At 46.7% G+C, this 13,734-nt stretch overlaps 1 protein-coding gene across 1 annotated transcript in view; it reads right to left on the bottom strand.

Moving 5' to 3' along the window:
- Positions 1 to 6,751, bottom strand: part of LOC144731258 (sodium- and chloride-dependent creatine transporter 1-like) — a 44,180-nt gene extending 37,429 nt beyond the window's left edge. Inside the window, exon 1 of the mRNA XM_078612289.1 lies at positions 5,870 to 6,751. Within this exon, the coding sequence (XP_078468415.1) occupies positions 5,870 to 6,182 (313 nt within the window). The 5' untranslated portion in view covers positions 6,183 to 6,751. The remainder of the gene's footprint in view (positions 1 to 5,869) is intronic.
- Between the last annotated feature and the right edge of the window lie 6,983 nt (positions 6,752 to 13,734).

Below are 13,734 nucleotides of genomic sequence, written 5' to 3'. Positions count from 1 at the left end.
TGTAAGTTGACGCTGAGGAGGGGGGAGGAGGCGCCTCGCCCCTCCCCCCCATGTGGAGTGACGTCAGCCGCTAATTATTATTAATGGAGGGGGGCTGGCCGACGTGGAGTGACGTCACGCGCGGGACGCACAGACATTCTTGGCTCATTATAGTAGTAAATTTCAACCGCTGTTGGCTTCCCCCAAAAGTGGTAACCTTTTCATCGACCCCGGAGGAATGATCAAAGCCCAACCAGGATATGAACTCGCGACCTTCCAATTGAGTCATAAATTAAATTCCATCCCTCGGCTGTTTTTATCACCACCCATACCCAATATCATGCACTCCATTGTCATTTACTCTGGTTATTTCAGTTCTTGTATTTTTTTCAATATGCGAATTGCAAGGCTCGGTAAATGGTAGAACGAACACAACTTTAAATTTCGGCCCGTAACTTGTAGTAAATGCACACTGTGATGCTATGACAACAGGATTTATGATAGTGATATAATATTACATTTCAATCATTATAAAGTAGTGCGTGTATATATGTGTATTATATTGAGACCCCTCTAAATTCGAGGCTCCAGGCTGCAACCCCTCAAGCGCCGTGCTTTACTCCGGTCCTGCTTATGACGTTACGGATGAATCCCACAGGGCACACAAACATACACTGTGTGGATTGTTCATCAAGTTACACAAACATGCATGTATGTTGAACTTCTTTTGCACCATACGTAGCCAACCATGTGCAGAACATAAATTAGGTGTACTGCATATTTGTATCAAATGTTCTGGACCGATTCCCAGCCTCGCTCATAGTTCACCACGTATGTTGAACTTATTTCACACCGTACGTAGCCAACCTTTCTTAGCGGAGGTGCCGGGCAAGGATAGCAAACAGAAACGCAAGAAACAGTTATAAACAAAACGAGTTTTCAAATGTAGATTATTTAAAAGTGCATAGCTCCAGTGGCGTCTTTGTATCGGAAGGAAGAGCGTTCCAGACGGCCGCAGAAGCGCATCTGAAAGCGCTCGCGATGCGGTTGACCGTCTCTGTTAGATGCCTGGCCAACCAACAACAAAAACCATGCGGGTTGGTGAAGGTGGGAAGCATACATGTGGGAAATTGTCATCTCAAGTACAACCGTGGATTTTACGCAGTGCCATCTGCCGCACATCACGTAGCCCCACGGCCTACATAACAACCTGCTTACGCATGGCGGTCGAACGTCCCAGGTCTGCGTAAGGCTCCACCATGCTCAGCTTCTCAAGAAGTGACGAGAGCGGTTGTACTTTGAGTGATTTGGTCACAAGCTTAACTGACATTCATGCCATGATTACCGCACAACTCCTGCGGGCTACACATTTACACTTTTGGGTGGACCGAGGCGGGGCCCTTCAAGGAACATTGCGCCAGGTGATTGAAGCGACGACCTCTTGGGGTTACCAGTCCGGTCTTCTCCGTATGGCTGACATCGATGGAAAGCAACGCGTAACGATATTTTACATTTCAGTGGTTGGGCCAGATAATTGCGTCAGGAGGAGCGGAGTGCAGTCTCTGTGATACCTCCTTTTGTATTTGCGAATCGGGCATCGGGTCCATGTTCCGTCCGTGGTCTGATAATATGGGTTACTGCAGTCGAACACCGGAGATTATATATATTACTGGTAGGAACGAAGTGAACCAGCCTACAATAGATTATATCGTCCGTCCGTCCGTCCGTGTAGCAACATCGCCCCCTACTGCAAACACTTGGCAGGACCCTACAAAAAACCTTTAGACTCAGTGAGGCTTTCCTGGCTAAACAAGTGTAATAATACATTATGTTTATATTCTTTGGTTATTCGTTCCTACCAGCCCACCCCGCAGGGACCTGTTTTTCCATTTGTCCAGTATTTCAACCATTTCACCACCAGAAACGTACTTCTGGTGTGTCATGTAACGAACCACAGCGTTAAACTCCACCCCCTCCCCCAAACTTAGGGGCCGTCCAAAAATGACGTCACGCGATTTTGGACGATTTTGACCCCCCCCCCCCCCATCGTCACACGGCGTCACAAAAAGTCAGACCCCCCCCTCAAATATGACGTCACAAAGCTCTGCCCCCCCCCAAAACATGCTTCAAATCGCTTTAAACTATTGCCATTGTAGTGCGTATTTAATGTGCCGTTGCACTCTGATGTTGAAGGAGAAAACATTTATTAAAAGTCTATTTCGTTAAGTAGAACGTGTTGTTTATATTTGTTGAAAGTTGCCAATTTTGATGTGACGTCACATTTCTCAAACCCCCCGCCCTCGTCACACATCGTCACAAATGTCTGATCACCCCCCCCCTAGGTGCGTGACGTCATTTATATGACGGCCCCTTACATAAGAATAGACAACCTCTGGTCATTACATACGCACACCACCAAACTGCTTCCTCGGTGGTCAAGACGAGTATTAAAGTGGCAACCAAAGGAGAAAATGTGCCTGAGGGTTAGCAAACCACAACGATGGAGCGCTCACATCGGGCTCACGTGCAGAGATTGGAGATTGCAGTTGCGTAACTCGCGTGAGGTGGGGGGCAGGGGGAGGGGTGCCTTGCCCCCCCTCCACCACCAACTCCTCGTGATCAAAGCTACGAGTTGGGGGCCCACTTGACAACCGTCGCGGGGCCCCGCCTAACCGATTGCCGCACCCCCTGAGCTGATAATGTTGCTGAAGCCACGGGAGGGTTGTCGACGACTGTGGGAGGCCATCATCCGGCATGCTGATGGTGACAATTGGGGGAACCAGCCTCGACCAATGGACAACCACTGCTGTTGTCCCCTCACACTCGCGCGAATAACTGTACTCTATATGTATATCGGAGTGTATAGTTTGTTTGTTTGTATGACGCAGTGGCAGTGTCAATTCCGAATGTTAATCGTGCAATCTGTACCACCTTGTGGGAGGGAGGGAGGTCAGGGGCAGTGATTGTAACGCATACTCCGATTAGCACGGTTGGCTACGTACGGTGCGAAAGAAGTTCCACGCACATACATACGCAACGTGGAGAGACTGGCCCCTTCAATAATCATTTTAGCGACGATCAATCCACTGATGCAGGTAGAAGCCATTCCGATTGACTGAACATCTCAGGCGTCCGTGTGGGATCTTGAGCTGCGTGCAACGTTTTTGTCGAGTGAGGGTTCATTTCCCACACATGACGACGATCCACCGTATCGCCTGTAGCAGACTTTTGGGGCAAGTGCTGTAAGCGAGCACCTATGAAGGCCGGCTGGGCTCGCAAGGAGGTGGGTGGCCAGCATCACCCCGGGCGTCTTTGTCTCCCCCAATGATGATGGTTGCACACCGCACCAGGTACTCGTTTAAGATCGCACCCCCCCCACCCACTCACCTGTATTAGGACGTAGGATTTGAGGGACGTAGGGATGAGAAATTAAACCTCGCTTTACATTGTCGGGCTGGGCAGCGATTCAGATGATGCCAAACTACTGGACATCTGTGAAAAAGAGCTTTATAGCTCATCGGATTCCTCCAGTATCAATATTTTGATTCTGAAGCCCGGCGTTTGGCTTCAAGCATTAAGGACAGCGTCGTGAATAAAAATGCATTTTGAAGGGTCCCCGTCACAGCACACCAATAGCACATTATTAGCGTTATCAGCTATATCGTGAGCGTCATCACGTACATGATCGATGTTTTGTCAACTACTGTATGTGTAAGTGGTGAGGGGTGGGCGGGGGCATCCAGAGACAGACACAGACAGATCCAAAGATGCAGACTCTGACAGGGTAGGAGAGCGACAATTGAGAGGGAGACACACACAGACACATACACGAGCAGAGACGGACAAGTTGAGACAGATACGAAAATGGGAAGTGCATACACGTGCACACGGACAAGCGTATGTGTGTGTAACTTCTTTCGCACCGTACGGAGCCAACCGTGGCAATCGGAGGTGCGGGGGAAGGACACATCAAAAGCAGCCATTGGCCACGAAGAGACGGTGACGTCACCACATAAATTGTGCCAGGCTAGGTGCACCTTGAGGCAATCAATGGCATTGTCGAAGGCTCGCTGGCAGGAGGTCAGGGTGTCATTGAGCCTTACGCGTGTGCAAAAATACAAAGAACCCCCGTATGGCCTTAGGGGCCATCCATAAATGACGTCACGCGATTTTGAACGATTTTTTGCCCCCCCCCCCCTCGTCACACGGCGTCACAAAAAGTCAGACCCCCCCCCTCAAATATGACGTCACAAAGCTCTGCCCCCCCCCAAAAAAAGAAGAAAACATGCTTCAAATCGCTTTAAACTATTGTCATTGTAGTGCGTATTTAATATGGCGCTGCACTCTGATGTTGTAGGAGAAAACATTTATTGAAAAGGAGGCGTTGGAAAGCTTACATTTAGCATAAAATTCACTTGAAAATATTCAACGTCTAACTAAAACTGCAGATGTTCAGAACATTATATTGAAATTATCTTATAATTATAAAATGTTAAAAGTAATTTTTAACTATAAAAAAATTCTTGAAACTTTGTAGTAGAACGAAGCAAAATGGAGAGTAAAATTATAACAATCATATATTCATTCGACAGAATGAAAAGCCCTGGTAGAATCATTAGAATCAAAATGTTTAATAACAATCATAAAAAAAAATTCAAATTGTATGCTTCTCCATTCTCCCACAGAGAAGCAACATGCTCCTTCATGGAATAAATAAAAGGTGACCTTAGTAAATTAAAATAATCAAATAGTTAATAATGAAAATTTTATCAAAATTAGTGTTGTTATAACAATTCTATATTTATTTAAAGTTGCGCATTTTGATGTGACGTCACATTTCTCACCCCCCCCCCCTCATCACACATCGTCACAAATGTCTGACCCCCCCCCCTCCCCCAGGTGCGTGACGTCATTTATGGACAGCCCCTTAACCGACTGTATGAGCAAGTGTTGTTAGCGAGCACCTATGTAGGCTGGCACGGCGCACGAGGGGGTGGGTGACCAACACCACGCCCGGCCGCCTTTGTCTCCCTAGTGGCGATGTTGTTTACACACCGCACCAGACACTCATTTGAGGCTGAGTCGACCTAGGGGAGGCCCAGGACCGGCTCAGATAATCGTCACTGGGTGTTGGCCGTGAGCGGGAATCGAACTCGGGTCGCCGGGTTCGTAGCGCAGCGCACTAACCGCTACACTACCGACAAAGATCCCCCGTATAGCCTTAACAGACTGTGGGGGCAAGTGCTGTTAGCGAGTAGCACCTATGTTTGCTGGCACGGCACACGGGGTGTTGGGTGGCCAGCTACCATGCCCGGCCGCCTTTGTCTCCCTAGTGGCCATGTTTACGCACCGTACCACGTTACTCATTTGAGGCTGAGTCGACCTAGGGGAGGTCCAGGACCGGTTCAGATAATCGTCACCGGTGTTGGTCTTGAGAGGGAGTCGAACCCGGGTGATTGCGCAGTACGCGAACCGCTACACTACCGCCCACCCCCACACACACACAGATACACACACAGACACACACGTGCACACATACACACAGATATATACACACACGCACACGGAGACACACGTGCACGCACACAGACAAAGATCACCCGTATAGCCTTTAAGAGACTTGTCGGGGCAATTGCTGTTTAGCGAGCAGCACCTACGAAGGTTCGACTTGGCACACGACGGGGTGGGTGGCCGGCACCATGCCACACACATGCACACGTGCACACATACACACATATACATACACACACACACGTGCACACGTGCACACATACACACATATACATACACACACACGTGCACACACACACACACATATACATACACACACACACATGCACACGTGCACGCACGAGCACGCACGCGCACGCACGCGCACGGACAGCAGTACCTCCTCCGTTCTTGTAGCACAGGTACGGGAATCGCCACACATTTCCCAGGCCCACCGCGAACCCGATGCATGACATTGTGAAGTCCAGCTGCCGTGTCCACGTGTCTCTCTCGGGTGACACTGCCCTGCCCACCCCTGATTCTCCACCACCACCGCTGCTGCTACTGCTTGCTTCGCCCTCCACCGCGGGCAGCTTCTGTGGCGGTGTCGGCAGAGGCACCACGCATACATCCGTGGCTTCATCACCACCAACACCACCGTCACCGTCCTTCTCGGCGTAAGGGTTCTCCGCCCAAAGGGTTAATTTTCGCATCGTCCGATCGGTCACAATTCGCGCTGCGACTTTAGCGCTCAAGCGCCTACGCAGCGTCCGTCAGGGACAGACAGCAGCCGTCCGTCCCTTCTGCGTCTGTTGTGTGTCTGACGTCCGAGTCTCCGGGATGTTTCGTGTCCTCCCTCCCTCCTTCCCTTCTCCTCCTCCTCGTCCACCCGGCGACTGTCGTCGTCGCGTCCTTTCGTGCGAATTGGCCGCGGACGGAGTCGCTCTTTGGCAAGGGCGCCGCCGACGCGGATGATTCAGAAGCCGTCAACGAAGCACTTGAACGTGAGCCGAAAAAAACGCATGTGGGGCGAGGAGCCGCGGTGAAGAAGCAGGCGAACTACCAGGAGGAGGAGGGAGGGCTCCTCCTGTCCTCGGTCAAGAATGTGTCTCCTCGGTGTCTCCCACTTCTCTCACGTCTTATCGAAGCCCCCCCCCTGCCCCCGACTGTCTATCTGATGCTATCGCTCGCTCTCTCTCTCTCTCTAATTTGCGAGAGATGCAGCCAAAAAGCTGGCGCCTAGAGAAACAAAGTTGCTTGGAGCAAATGAGGGATTGGGAAATCAGAGGTCACCGTCCGCTCCTCCTCCGTCGATTCCGCGTGAGCTCGCGGCAGTGCTGAGTCTGACTGAGCTCCCTGCGTGCTGTCCTATTTATAGACGGTGTGGGGTGGAGGAGGGGGGAGGGAGGAGGATGAGAGACTGATCGTAAAAAAAGAGAGACATTGGAAAGCGGTAGTGGATGCGTTCAATTTGCTAGTTTTTTTCTCTAAACTCCATGTAACGTTCTGTTTGGTCGAGGCGAAATGCACGTTTGTATACTTAATTCCACTGGGTTTCTTCATAGAGATAAGTAATTAAGTATCTTGCTGACCCGCCCATGCTGGACATCTGTGATAAAGAGCTTCATAGCTCATCGGATTCCTCCAGTTTAAAATAGAAATTCTGATTTTAAGAAAATCACATATATCATCATCAGCAGCAGCAGCCATGGTCAATCCACTGCTGGATGAAGGCTTCACCAAGCCGCCGCCACCACCTCTCTCACGATCCAGCGATGTCGTAAACTAAAACTAATAATAATAATTCGCCTAGCACCTTGCAAACGAACTGATTTTCATCGTTTCGTCTCCTCGTGAGGTGTGTTCTCAGACGCGTTCCATTCCTTGGCTGTCTCGCTCCGTTATCCATCTTGACCACCGGCAATCATCATCCCTCGTGAGCCACGCGCCCCGCTCAAGCCCACGCGTATACCTTTGTGAACAGTTTCCTTTCACGTCTTCATTATTGAACGTCACATTAGTAGCGTGTTTACGTGTTCCGGCTTGTCCACATGTATTGATAAGAGATTATCCGATTTTGTATTGATATTCATGGCGGAAAGGGCGTCCACTGGAGTGAACTCTGGAGTGGTATTTGGTCTACTCTTCCACGTTGAGCACAAGTATTGGAATAGGTGGGCGAACCCACACTTTACCCCACCACACGCGGCCTGCCTGCCGAATGTCTAATCGTGGACAGAGGCGTGCGCTAGGTGGACAGAGGAGCGTGGAGGGACGATTTGAGAAACTTGCATCAGTTGTTTGACCTGCCGCGCTGGGAAATGGCAATTGAACCGGTGACCTTTCTTAATTGAAAGTCCCGTTCGCAGGGGTCCAAAGCATGATTACACCGCAGCAGATCAACTTCCTAGATTATGTAACCGTGTTTAATTTTACCGTTCACAATAACGCGTTTGCAATGTTCGCGGTCTGCTCAAGTGAATGCCTTCTGAGGTTATATTTTTATTTGAAAGAAAAAAAATCTATATTTATGTACAGTATATGATTACAAAAAAATTCTCATTCAAGACCTGCACAAATATTTTCCCTTCTTTATTTTTAGACTTTCAATTAAAGTGCGGCTCGGGCATGATCTTTGGAATAAGCCGTGGCAATAAGGCATTGTCGAGACAATCAGCAAGTGTAGGTTTAGTTGTCATAAATGTATGTATGGCGAACTCGCTTTCGCACCGTACGTAGGTCGTGGACACGTGCAGGGTGGTGGAGGACAATACCGACACACACATTGCAGAGGTCGGCAACCAAGGGGACGTTGGTGGCACACTACAAGTGCGGACATTGTGAGGGTTACGTGTCGCAGTGCATGCAGCTGAAGGAAGCGAATGTGGGGTGTGCTGGAGGTTATAGGTGTGCCGTGTGTGTGATGAATTGCAGCTGAGATCGCGTCCCCCAGTGATTGTTGAGTCTACGGAGGCAGGGCCGTATTATCCACAGTAGGCACTGTGTCTAGGGCCTACGGAAGCTGAAGGGCGTAGGGGGAAAAAAAGTTCACTAAGTTTTTTTGATTGTATGCTAAAATACTTAACCAATATATCTTATTTAATATATTTATATAGCAAGGATAGGCACAGTATATCTACAAAGAGGTAGAGTCATGTCAAACTTTTTTTTTCATAAGGTGAGAGAAATTAATACCGGAGATTAACTTTTCGATTTTTTTCATTGAAAAATTAGCAATACCTTCTTAAAATGGTGTTTTTCGTACAATATCAATCTCAATAGAGACAAGGCGTTGTTGCCATATGGTTGATCGGAGACATTTTAAAAAAATCAGCTTTAGCGAGTCGCAGCGGTGAAAGTAGTAACATGGGGCAGCAGTCCCAACCTAAGAGAGTTATCACTGAAGGCGCACGAAACAGAAGTGCCTAGGGCCTACAAGAACCTTAATCCGACCCCGTACGGAGGTCGTGGAGGATGTTCGTGAATGACACTATTGGAAGGAGTGTTTATTCAAAGCCTCACTTGAGTCGGAACAACTCAATTTCTCACATCTGGATGTTTGGCCCATGCATTTGAACGAGCGTTTGTAGGACTGGAGATTAGAGGAGAGTTCGTGGAGACATCCCACGCAGACAAGGAGACGGCACCTAAAATCTGTTCGGCGAACCACTTTTTCCATACAAATTTCGTTTTGGGTGAGATCGCGTTAGATCACAACCGAACCCAGAAACCCCCTCTTATTATGGATATTGGTCGCAAAAGCCTACTTTCTGTTCTGTAATCGCCTGGACACCTCGAACCTCAGCTGTTTGGGAGTCGCTTAATCACACGACACGGCTTAGCGACTGGAATTAGCCAGTCACTCCGCTCGATACATTTACTTCTGAGTGCTCTTCCCTCGTGGGAATTGGGCTCTTGTAGAGAAGTAGGCACAATGGTCTACTCTTGTTAATTCTGCCACAACTTGGTACATTGGTGAGTACACCAAATTACTGGGCCACCTCGAACGCTGCAGGGACACATATAGCCTGCGCAGATGATGCAATAAATAATGAATGTTAGCAACTAACGGTAAAATTGTATTATGGCCATGCTCACACTGGATTAAGTCCAGGATAGTTTCGAGAGGCGTTACAGATATGAAAAGTGTCTGCTGTGCAATCAATGAAGCAACACAGACCAGGAATTCTGGGGTTTTTTTTCCAGGAAAATAAAATGGAAATTTGTTAATAATTATTTCAAACAACGCGTACATCAGTTACGTATCAAAAAAAGGCAAGCGATACTAACGCTACAAGGACACCACGTTTTGATCCAGGGAGCTTTATTTTTTGTATGAGCTTGTAAAGTTTGTGCATTAAAAAATAAATTCACTCAAGCGGTTGAGACAATCTTACATCGTCTCAACCGGTAAGTGCCGAATGTTGCTTATGCGGAAATGTAACAGATCGTCCAAAGAAAGCATGGCAGTGCCTCTGCCGCATGTCGCAACGGTTCGTGGATGAAGCCCAGTGTCCGCCCTGGTTAATGGCACGAGTGTATTAACCATTGACACGTGCAGTCTGCCCGATAGTGGACGTAAAATACTCCATGGAATTTGAAAAAACTCACAAAAACTATAATTGGGTACAATCACAGGAACATCACCGACTGGCGGACTATACTGTACTATGTGAAACAAAGCACCTCAGTGATAGCCTTGAACTATAAGGATGGCCTGAATAACACAGATTTAAAATTAGTAAGACAAATGCATTTAGGGGCATAAAATGTCATAGATAGGTTAGCAACCTGCTTGCTGTACTGTCATTTCGGTGGTGAGATGTTAACTACCTCTCCTGGTATACAGTTCGTGGGTTTGATTCCGACCCTGACGCTTGTATACTTGGGAGTTTGCATGTTCCCCCCGTGGTCGCGTGGATATTTATCCGGGTCCTCCGGCTTTTCCCTCCACATTTCAAATGAACGTGCCTTTAGAGTACTTGGTTGCTATATATGTCCACATGATGATAAACCACTTCGTTGAGCTATCATTTGTGATAGCCAGGTCACTTCTAAAAAAGAGCTATATAGCTGTGGGCTTCACCTGGTAAAATTAAAAAAAAAGTTCAGTTAATTTGTTAACCATATTGTCGCCCAGCAGTTGGGAACCTCGCGCGCACGATGTAGTGTGCGTGATGCACCAATCCTCCTGTATCTGGAGGGATGTGGCACTATGCCTGCATCTTCAATCGAGCCAAAAAAGTTATCGTTATTAAATAACTGCCCACAGTAAATATGTAACTGGTGTTCCATTTTTCGGAGACAGTTTTTAATCGTAATGACACAATATGTACACGGACAGAATGTTCTTCAATTAACTGCTGGATGAGGCACCGCTGGATGACTTGCAGGTCATGGGGCTATGTACTTCACCAAATTGGTCAGCGCGGGTTGGTGAAGTCCCGAGAGCTTAGACGTGGGAGCATAGAATATCAGTACAACGATTGATTTTTCTGCACTAATCTCTGCTGCTAATGTAGTTGCAGCCTCATCGTCGCCTATGAGATGCTGATTGTGCGTGGTGGTCACCCGTTCAAGCACTACACAGGCTCATACTTGCTTAGCTTCCACAATACGATCACGGGCACATTCCAGGCGATTTGGTCATAGGAGAAACTTAAAAAGAGCCAGTAAAGTTATTAAATCACTGTCAGCAGTACAGTTCTTGCTACGATGTTTCATTTAACGGGTCAAATTCTCAATCAAATCAAGACAATCATTTGGGGTGTTACTTTCTACGAGGTCACGTTGTTCAATCTCGATAGGATTAACTGAATAATCTACAGGCAACCTGCTAGAGATGTAACCTGCACTTACATACTATACACATCTGCATTAAGATTGTGTAGAAAAAACATCCAGGTTAATAGATTTACCTCTGCGGTATCAAACGTGACCACTATTTTATTTTCTGTCTACACCTCTCATCTCTCCGTCGTTTATCATGCTGCCATTAACTGATATGTCTATACTCTTTGGTTATTTCGGTAAAGTCACGTAGGTTAAAAAGAAAACAAATAAATTAAATCACGTTTCGGAGGCAACACAAGCCTCCGTCTTCAGGTGGAACCGTCACAGCAAAATTACTGTATCAAGTGGCTTAAGTAATTTTGCTGTGACGGTTCCACCTGAAGATGGAGGCTTGTGTTGCCTCCGAAACGTCGTGATTTAATTTATTTGTTTTCATTTTAACCTAGCCATGACTGAGAATCGAACTCAGGTCGCTGGGTACAAAGCAAAGCATGTTCACCATTGAGCCACTGGCGTATATTTCAAGGCATTACCCAGAGGTTTCCACTAAAATGGTGTACGGTTAGTTCAGTAAAGACGCAAATGGTGAACAGCTCATAACTGGTAGATACGCGTGTCAGTTGTTGATCTTAGGCTATCAAATAAGACTTAACATAGCATTTTTTAAATATTATTTGGTTCTTTTGGTGAAGTCACATAGATAGAAAAATAATAAAAAATTAAGTGAAAAAACCCACGACGTTTCAATCGCAACACAAGCGGTCGTCATCAGGAAAAGGGGGTTAGCCTCTAAAGGAAAACTGTTTATAAAGGTCTAAAGATGGGCGTAGCCCAAGTGTGTCAGCAGCATGGACGGGGTAGCTGTTCATATAGGAGAAAGCAATCTGATCGAGTCACTCACATTTCAACCACTTTGGGTCATGACTTGATTTGTGTTTTCTTGTCAACCTCCATCGTCAACAGCGTGGATATGTGGAGCGAGGCGCAAATGATTTCCTGGTGGCCCTTTTCATTAGTGTAGACCCACTGCGTTGGCATTGCTTACTCCGACATTAACATTAGCTGCCCCGCCCATGCTGCTGACACACTTGGGCTACACCCATCTCTAAACCCTTATTAACAGTTTGCCTTTAGAGGCTAACCCCCCTTTTCCTGACGACGACCACTTGTGTTGCGATCGAAACGTCGTGGTTTTTTTCCACTTTATTATATCTTCGGGACTTTACCGAAAGAACCAATTAATATGAATTCCTGCAGTCACTAAAGTTTTAAGTCATAGTTTTTTGAGTAAGGCATGTTGTTATCTGACCAAATCTGTATCGTTAAGAACCCCGCAACACCCGCCAGACGTCCTGCATTGTTACCGACTTTCTGGATCTCCATAATAGCGTTTTTTGGGTTAGATCGCGTAAATATATAAATGTATCGTTAAACCCAGCACAGTCAAATAGTAAGGGTTGTCACATAAACAGAAAATGCCAATTCGTCACTAGTACAGCACACCGGTGCGTTGGTGAGCCAAGTCACACCATTTACATTCCGAGTACGATGTTTCACCAGTAATTACAACTAGCTTCATCAGGTGACAGCCAGATTTGTGAAGTCCACCTGTTTCATTCCTTAGAGGTGTAGATGTGGTGACCACCCTTCTGCGCTCTTACGCAAAAAGGGGGGGGGGGGAATTCATGAGTAAACATACATTATGCATGTGCATTATGCAAGCCCAATGATCTTGACTTTTTGGATCTCGTTTTGCTGTTTGACAGTTTCAAACTAAACGTCGTTTCCAACTTTGTTTGCGAGGATTGCTCTTGAATTTAGTAGCGAACCAAAACCAACTATAATTTGCGCATTAAACTCGTGTAAACGTGACAATTAATTTGTTTGGCTGTTGGGTAGTAAAGGGTTAACTGTAAAGACTTGGTTAGATCATTATGTGGCCTCACCAAAAATTAACTACGTATCCAATGAGTTTGAGGTTTCATTGAGAAAAAAAATGTCAAGGTACATTGTGAGGTGTGAAAACACTGCGACGCCCTCCCACATTAATGGACATGCGGTGATATCACGACAGAATCATGACAGTCCAATAGACCAGAATAACAATAAAAAATCTGTAAATTTGTATCAGGGAGTCTCATAAACAGTCCAAATAAGTGTCTAACGGAGCTATTTGTTGTTGCGATGTTTTTGTCCCTTTAAAAGCAAACTTTTGTATGGGAATGAACTGGAATACACTGAAAAAAACGCATGCATACAAGGTGACGACGCCGAAGAATCTGGCAGCCACTGATTTATTGTGCTGCCACCTCCTGACCAGCATGCAGCCCTGTCGGTTGGGAGTAAAAAAAAAACACGTGGTTTGAGCTATAGTTTGTGAACATTAGTTGTAGATTTTAAGACTCCGTCAAGGGAACTTACTCTTTTGTATGTACGTTGTACTTCTTTTATACCGTACATAGCCAACCATGA

Source organism: Lampetra planeri, chromosome 38, assembly GCF_965212315.1.
Source record: "Lampetra planeri chromosome 38, kcLamPlan1.2.h2, whole genome shotgun sequence".
NCBI lineage: Eukaryota > Metazoa > Chordata > Hyperoartia > Petromyzontiformes > Petromyzontidae > Lampetra > Lampetra planeri.
Note: the sequence above shows the minus strand (reverse complement) of the source record. Positions and strands in the feature narration are given on the sequence as shown.